Below are 8957 nucleotides of genomic sequence, written 5' to 3' on the forward strand. Positions count from 1 at the left end.
AAAATCTAAGTTGATTTAACAAAAATTTTTAAGGCAGCAAAGTATTTTTTACAGTGTGTGTGTATGTTTTTATTATCGTTCTGAATCTGATCTCTAACAAAATTCCTTCACAAAAATGCAATTATTTCAGCTTTTGCTAAAAATTATATATTTTAAAGAAAAATAGCCATATTTAGGAGTTTTGAGCACACTGTAAAAAATAATTTACCTGCTTTAAATTTTTTGTTAAATCAACTCAGATTTACAAGTCATGTCAACAACTTATAAAATATAGTTAAGAAAAGTCAACTTCACTTTATAAGTTATAACAACTCACCTGTAGTCAAGATAAATAATAGTAAGTTGAAATGACTTGTAAATCCGAGTTGATTCAACAAAAAGTTTAAGGCAGTGAAGTATTTTTTTTTACAGTGCAGAGAAAAAATATAGATAGGATAAAACATTTTTTTCCTGTTTTGTTTTTTATTATTATTTGTTTGAAAGCAGAGGGTCTGTTCTTTCATTTGATATATTTGTATGTTTATATATTTTTAGAAGAAAATCTTCCTGGAAGGGATTTTGTGAACTCTCAAAAAAAAATTAAAATTTTGAATGAAACTTTTCAAAAAATGACTAAACTAAATGGTTAGATTTTATCAGTTATTGACACCAGAGCAAATTTCACATCAGAGGCAGTAGTTGTTTGTTTTTGTGAAAATCATATCATATAAGATTTTTAGATATAAAACGGATGTAGAAACAGAGGGCATAACAAAATATAATAATATTTTTTTCATTTAAATGTAGTAAAACTTAAAATTACTTTTTTACCACATGAATGTGTCAATAATGACAATGTATGATATTAAAAATCACCATTATTTAATCTATTTAAAAAGCTGCATTAAATTATTGTGCATCCGAATTAAATGTGTCGTGTTGGATTCAGATATTTTGTCTGATAAACAAAACCAACACAATAAGAAACAGAAATAGATTTTATGATGTATTGTTATGAATCAATGGAATTGAATGAAATGACTTTTTAACCTTTTTTTACATTCCTTTGGGAATTTGAATATGAATGAGTTTCTCTCACAGACACTTCATTGGTTCAGGTTGAATGAACTGTCAACTCTCATTGGCTCAGGCTTCATTCAGTCTGATTCGTCTCCAGTGGGATCGGCCTGTGAAACCTCTGCTGTCTATGCTGATCGTGTGGTTAAGTGACAGAGCAAACAGCGCTAACCAGACTCCTAAAAAACCCAAATAACTCACCGCACAATCTCATGGCTCAATGATTCACACTGAGAGGAAATTACATGAAGGCTTCGGTGAGCTGAACTTTGTCACTGCATTAACACAAAAAGAAAGAGGAAACTCTTACTAATCTGTGCTTATAAATCAGAATTTAATGTGTTAATCTAAAACTGAATGTAGTATGTGAAGAAAATGACATTTTTCTCTTTTTTTTTCCTTTGCAGAACTTGCCAATGCTGGGGAGCAATTCCAGTGTTATGGATGTGACATTATCAGTCAAAAATGAAAACATAATTTCTTACAGAATTCATTTATTACCGATATATTGAACATCTGTCTATATTTTTTAAACTCCCAATGAGAGTCCAGAATCCAGACTTCAGAAAAATATAAGTCTTTTACTCACGTTTTCTATTTTAGATTGAAACATGCATGCAGAGACATCAAAAATATTGGAGGAATTATGTGATTTAAAATGCACAAACCAGAAGCAATAATACCTAACAAATGAAGAAGGGACAGGTCTTCAAAGAACAAATAGTATTTTATTGGAACACTTACACGTACAATAAAGTTGTATTTGTTAAAGAGGACATATCATGAAAATCTGCCTTTTCCCCAGTGCTTCTATCAATCTAGAAAATGTGAAAAAGATCAACCCAGTAACTTTTTGTTTTATTAAACCATTCTCTGCAAGCATGTGAAAAAATACCTCATACCTCATTTGGCTCCCCTTGTGATGTCAGAAGGGGATCTTATTATAATAATAACACCACCCCCTAATCTGCACTATCCAACCATGGCACTGCCATTTAGTTCAGAGAGAGAAAGAGAGAGAGAAAATTTAAACAAACCACCATTATGGTGATCAGTGTTTGAATTTCATCAGCTCATTTGCATTTTAAAGGACACACCCAAAAACGGCTCATTTTAATTGTTAATTTAATGTCAATTTAAACATGATATAATAAATGATCTAAATGGTATTTTGAGCTAAAACTTCACATATGTACTCTGAGGACACCAAAGATTTATTTGACATCTTAAAAAAGTCTTGTGAAATGTCCCCTTTAACGATTAGTTAATGCAGCTTACATAAACTGACAATGAACAATACTTTTACAGCATTAATTCGTCTTTGTTCATGTCTTATACATTTTTAAACTCAAGCATTGTAAAGGTTAACATTTATTAATGCACCATGAATTAACATGATTAACTCTATTGACATTAACTAACATTAACAAGAATACATATTTTCTGCACATTTATGGGAAAGAAACAATGTTATGGATGTGACATTGCTCTGTTATGGACATGACAGTTCTGAAAGCTGCACTTACCTAACTATGAAAAATAAATAGATTTTTTTACTTAAATATCTCACATTGGTATTTAAGTCCCCAGATATTGACATATTAAAGTCAAACCACTGATGCTTAATTAAACAGTAAATAATATTGAATTTTAACTGCTTTAAAATATATTATATGAAGACAAAATGAGTGCTTAAAATCCATCTTAGTTTATGTTCAGCTGAACAGGAGACACACACGTTCTCAAGACTGCTCTTTTCTAAAGACCATTAACATCACATTATGCAAATGGTAATGGTCAAATGCTTGTAAAGGGGCAGCCGTTGAGCTGAGTGCATTTAAACAGCTTGACTTTGAGCAGCCCGCTGAAGGATGTTTTCAATTAGATTTCTGCTCATTTTATTCACACGTTCATTCATCTGCTGAAAATTCATCTATAGGAGTCCCAGAGGTTCTGCTACATTGTTAGTGTTCGTCCAGAACCAGGATGTCTTCTGAATAGAAAAACTAATTGTTGTGAAGCTATTGGCTTAAACTGGTAAAGGTTTTGTATTCTGATCTGTGTCTTCTCAAGATGAAAATAATTTCCAATAAAGAGTTTCATTTGCACTTAAAAACAAAAATCACTGGATCAGTATTGACATACATCTAATCCTGTTCAGACCTGCCAGCAATTGAGAAATATATATTGCTAATATTATTATTTAATATATTGCTCTTATTATTTTGTCCATGGCTGGGAAGACAAACTCTAGGAATATGAACAGTCATGGTCGCTCCGAGGCAAATGTGTCACCCATTGGCCAGTATCAGGTGAGTATGTAAAAAGGTTTCAGGGTTCAAGCTCATTTTTCTAGAGCCAACATCATTTAATGTAATGCACACACTAACAAAATAAATTATCTGTATTAGATGCATTCCCAAATATTTTCCCATTTTGAACAAAATAAATGTTTTCTAAAAAGATTGTTTTTCATAGTCATGCTAGTTATTAAGATCAACCTTTTTCAAGCCATGGACCCATTAATGGATAAAGATGAAGAGCAGGACCAGAACATGTATTAAATTAAGACTGGATATACTTTGTTACGGCCGTTACATTACTGCAACCCATTCTCATGAAGGGCGTTTAAATAACACGCAGTGTGAAAAGTTATGCAATATATATGCCAAATTCCCAATTTGAGTGCATATGATACGCCAGTCCTTCCTGTTCACTTAATACACCACATCTTTTGTGTAGTTTTATATTAGTGTAAGAGTTAAAAGTATAAGAGTTAAAAGTGAAAAAGTTCAAAGTATAGCACATTATATTAAAAGATTAATGCTGATGTTATATTTGAATATCTCAATGTTAATTTAGCAGTATATACTTGTGTTAAAGTGGATGTTGTTGTGAGGACTTTTATTATGAGGAGGGGAAGTCGGAAGGAGGAGGAGAAAAAGAAAAATAAACAGGCGGTAAAGAAGAACTCGTCCGTGTCCGAGGGTTTTATTTATATATTCATAAAGTTATATTTAGTTTTATGCCCCGAGAACTCCCACAAGCAACTATTACATTAGTTTCTCACTTTTAAACTATTGTCTCGTGTTTGGGGTTAGATTTGGGATTTGCTTTATGATGTCATTTAAAGAGAACCAATTATCTTTAGTTTTTTTCTTTAGTTTGTAAGTGTGTTATAGTTCATAACGATATGCAAACCCCAAAGTAAACGACAAACACACGGATTGTAGGCAACAGTTTACTTCCTGGGATTGGTGATGTAGTAAAGACCGACATTATCATAATCTCTCCCGCTTCAGACTCACAGCCTGTAAGTTAACTCCTGTTAGCATTGCATTGTGAGCGAATCTTTCAAACATGGTAGCGTCACATTTCCGCCTGACGTCAGAGGTATTCATGCCAATCACAACGTCCAGATGAGTTTTGTACAAAACCACGCAAACACATTGTATTATACCAAATACACAAAATAACTTTGTGAAATAGGTGCCTTTTAACATATCAGTTTCTTCATGTTTTTGTCTATTTTTAAACCATGCTCGCTTGGAGTTGGGCTTAAAATTGGGGCTTGTGTTAGGATATGATTTTATGTAATAAAAAATTTTTCTAACCCCAAACCCAAGCGACAATGATTAAAAAACTGAAAAAAACAATGCATAAAATGACACGAAAAGATGCGCCGTATTAAGTGAATGGAAAAGGACTGCAAAATTGTAATTTTGCGTATACATTGCACAGCTTTTCACACTGCGTGCTGTTCATAGACGGTTTCATCGGACGCACGTGCCCTGACACGATATACGTCTGGATCCAAACTTTACTTCTGGTTTCGTTTTTTAATGGTCTGACTAGTTGCTAAACGGATCTCTTGAACAAATGCCTCATCAAAAATAACAAATGTTTTGGTTTCCTAGGTAATCTATGTGTTGATTTTTTGCTTGTTATATAAATAAACTACGTTTAAAGAACTTTGTTGTTATTTATTCTTAGCGGAGTTTACCTGAAGTTATGTGTAGACCACGAACGCCGCTTGTTTATGTTGTTACTGCTGAAACCGTCTATACACAAATCATGAAAACATTAAAGCAATCATTTTGGTTATACACAGTCACATGCTGTTCAACATTAAATGTTACTTAATACATTTTAAAATGTGAATGAATGTATTCTCTTTATTTTAATGAAGTCTTAATTTTCACTAAAAGCAAAGCCTATGAATGCTTTTTGGTTTATCCCTGTTTAAATTTCTTTAAAAAAAAAAATCTGATTTTGGACCCCCGGTAACACCCCCATGAACCCCCAAGAGCCTCTCGACCCCCTGTTGAAGACCCATGAGTAAGATTATTAATCTGGCACTAGGCTACTGTGACTTTAAGAAGACAGGGTTCTCTCTCTCTCTCTCTCTCTCTGTTTCTCTCTCTCTCTCAGTTCCCCGCCTGCATGTATGAAGCAGCAGGAGTGCCAGCAGAGATACGGAGCGATCACAGCTCTGAAGAAGCCACCGGCACGTGGAGGAAGAGGAGGAACAGAGAAACGCAGTGAACGTGAGAAAGATGCTCTCCAGTGGCCACATCTCCACAGTGAGACGGAAATCAGGAGGACAGAGAGGTCTGAAGGAGACAAGAGACTTCAATCTGGATCATTTCTTAATATTGAATGTGTTGTGCTCTGAAAGTTAAACTCCAGAAGAAAAGTTAATAACAGCCTCACTTGCTTGACTGCTTCAGGAGACACGTTGGTAATTTAAACCCATTCAGCTTTGTGTAATATTTAAGACGGTTTTAAGCTTTGTCTGATGATGTTGTCAAATGGTTTATTTCCTCTGTGCATTATTTCTCTATGCTTATGAAATGCCAGTGTTACAGACATGATGCTCTCTAACTCTATTTTCAGGTTTCTGTGGATGCATTTTACCTGCAGGACATGCACAAGACTCGAAGAGACAGCACTGAGTATTTAAAATGATGGAAAGATTGTCTGTTTGGCACATTTAGCAGTCCAAAATATCCTGTCATGGAGGCGAATGCCAATCGGGAAGCCTGCCTGTGTGCCTCCACCTCCCCGACCCCACCAGCAAACCTTGAGCTCAAGCACGGTCACGCGGTCCGTTTCAAGAAAGTGTGTCGAATCGAAGAGGAAAGTTTGAGCCCGTTTCCCGGACTGCCGGCAGGTGTGTTGGAAATGAAGGTGAAAGAGGGCAGCAAAATTCGCAATCTCATGGGATTTGCCATGACACGTATGCAGGACGAGGCCCGCGACGGTGGTCAGACGGGACTGAGACGGGTCGTGTTCAGTGGGTCGGGCCGAGCCGTCACCAAAACCATCACCTGTGCCGAGATCATGAAGAGGAAGATCGGTGGTCTTCATCAGATTACCAAACTGCAATACAAGAGTGTACGAGAGGTCTGGGAGAGTCAGGAAGGAGGAGACTCGGAGATGACCGTACACCGGACTCTTCCATCCATCAGCATTCTGCTCTCCAAAGATCCTCTTGATCCTCTAGAACCGGGATATCAGCCTCCGGAGACTGTCTGGGATGAGAGAAATGGAGAAGAGGCTTCATGTGCGATGGAGAAAAGATCTATAGACTCATTTGGTTCTCTGGTAGAGCCACAGGCAAAAAAACAGTGCCTATGAGCTTTATGGATACGTGTGACGGTCAACAACAACCAATGAAGGCACTCGATCGGTTCTCATCCAGAGAATCTGTGAGTCTTTCTCAAAACAAACTCACGTTTTTACTTCTCAGCTGAACTCTTAGTGTAACAGTGAAGTAAAATGTCAAGAATCTTTGATCTTTATGATTTTACAAACTCACTTTCAGTCAACATCTTAAAGTTATATATAACTAATAACATTCATAGAAATTAATTCACAAATATGAGCGCACTCCTGTATAGCTCAGTGGTAGAGCATTGCGTTAACAGCGTAAAAGGTCATGGGTTCGAACACATATAGTGATGAAAAATGTATATGTTGTAATGCAACTTTGGATAAAAGCGTCTGCCGAATGCATAATAGAAAATGAAGTGATATGAGATATATAAGTAAAGTCAGATCCGCAGGTTGCTTGACATGCCCAGCAAGCAATAGGTGCCATTTCACCATCTAGGTTAGACCTGGCTATGAGTAGCCCACTACTAGCCAAAATAAACTTAAATTTGTTTACATGTTTTTTTTGTCAAAATTACTTGTGTCTTAACATAGAGGCAAAGGTAGGTGGCTGCTTGGGGCCCCCTATCAACGATCATATTAGGGGGCCCCCAACCAACCAAATAAATAACTTTACAACAAAAAAAAACTAATTTAACCCTTATGTTATGTTGGGAACAACTTTCTCTGTGTTTCAGCAAATGGAATGATTTTTGGTGACAAATCTTATTTTGACACATATTTTTGGAAAATGCTTTGAATTTTTTTCTTAAAAACTCAACAATACACTGTGGGCAAATTCACAACCCTTTCGTTATGTTCGTGAAGTAAACATCCATTAAATTAAACTGCTGTAAAAATCTGAATAAATCTGTTAATCAACCTCAGTCCTGATTAAAACTGCTAAATGTTTAATAAAAAATCCAGAATTTTTACTCTTTAATTGCCAATTATTTTTTTTCAAAAACTCAAAACTGATTTGAGGAAACACACATACAATTACTTATTTTCAATAAAAAAAGTGATTCTGGAGTGGATTTTTGTTTAACTTTTATCACAGTACTGGGCATGTGAAATTGGCTTTGATGCTTTGCTAGTTTTTGTGCAGCATCAGATTTACATTTTTTTTTTCTCCCTAATTTACTCTTCGTTTTTGCCCCATTGCCTTATTCTCTATTGGTTTGTGTAGTGCTACAGTTTGTGTGTTCTCTGCTTTCCATCTTCATTTTGGAGTAAAAAAAACTTTTATCGTTCTCTTTTATAGATCGGATGGGGGGCCCCATACATACCATCGCCTTGGGGCCCCAATTTGCTAAATCCGCCACTGCTTGTGAGATGTCTGATATTCCATCATGTAAGCAAAGTCAACAGTGATTACAAGCTGTTTGCTTTCATTTATTGATTTATTTCATTAAAATGTATTTCATTTATTTTTGGGCTGTGGTTAGACATCACTGACAGTCCAAATTTTCCCTTGATTAAACACCTTTAAATTTCTTGCTGGGTGTTAACATTTACTTTTCTTATCACAGCAAATCAAATCTGACCTACATGAAGAGAAAAAGTTGGATGGTTGTGTGTGTGAGTCTCATGAATCTGTATTTATTTGCTGAAAATGGTTTTTGACCCTTTATTATCTTCCTTTATTGTTGACAGTTGAGCATCTTTTCTTTAAAACACTCATTGCTGAAATAAGGCCAAATCATTTATACTTGTTATGTAAATAATATTATTTAAAAGTTACAATCTGCATAATATCATTTTGAAAATATGCAACATTTTATTCTTTTGGGTTTTTTGGGGGTTGAAACCTGAGCATGTTTTCACCTGAGATTCACCTGTTCAGAGCATCACGTTGTACAAACATAAATGTATGTTTTATGTATGTTTTCTTCTGCAACTTTGGGTAAATAAATAATTTGCTACTTGCATAACAGTAAGAAAGAAACTTTACTGCTGTTCAACATACTGACAAAACTTTCAGTGTTTATAATCCGGAGACATCTGATATCATTTGATCTGTAAACTGAGCCACAATCTGTCTGTCATTTCTGTTTCTTTGCCATTTAATGTCACAGAGAATATGTGTGTTGATGTTTATCATATATTTAATCTTTTCTTAAAGCAATCTTCTGTTCTCTTGCTTATGTGGTTTATGCAAAAAGCAGTGAAACATTGTTTGACATGCATAGTGGTGACGCTGTGGTGCACATGGGCACATCAAAAGTTACTCCAAAGAAAATATG

At 35.2% G+C, this 8957-nt stretch overlaps 1 protein-coding gene across 3 annotated transcripts; it reads left to right on the top strand.

Annotated features, from left to right (window-relative positions):
* Nucleotides 1-1656: 1656 nt before the first annotated feature.
* Nucleotides 1657-8701, top strand: rpp25b (ribonuclease P/MRP subunit p25, b). 3 transcript variants are annotated; one of them, XR_010529070.2, is made up of 5 exons: nt 1657-3368; nt 5488-5797; nt 5953-6767; nt 7976-8065; nt 8244-8701. XR_010529070.2 is itself a non-coding variant. In XM_065258002.2 (3 exons), exon 3 carries the CDS (start codon nt 6073-6075, stop codon nt 6694-6696), a length of 624 nt encoding a protein of 207 aa, XP_065114074.1. In that variant the 5' UTR covers nt 1658-3368; nt 5488-5797; nt 5953-6072; the 3' UTR covers nt 6697-7229. The 3 variants fall into 3 exon arrangements, 1 of the variants encoding a protein (XP_065114074.1); XR_010529069.2 differs by having other exon boundaries at nt 7976-8697; XM_065258002.2 differs by lacking the exons at nt 7976-8065; nt 8244-8701 and having other exon boundaries at nt 1658-3368; nt 5953-7229.
* The last annotated feature ends 256 nt before the right edge of the window (nt 8702-8957 follow it).

This window comes from Paramisgurnus dabryanus, chromosome 9, assembly GCF_030506205.2.
Source record: "Paramisgurnus dabryanus chromosome 9, PD_genome_1.1, whole genome shotgun sequence".
Classification (NCBI taxonomy): Eukaryota; Metazoa; Chordata; class Actinopteri; order Cypriniformes; family Cobitidae; genus Paramisgurnus; species Paramisgurnus dabryanus.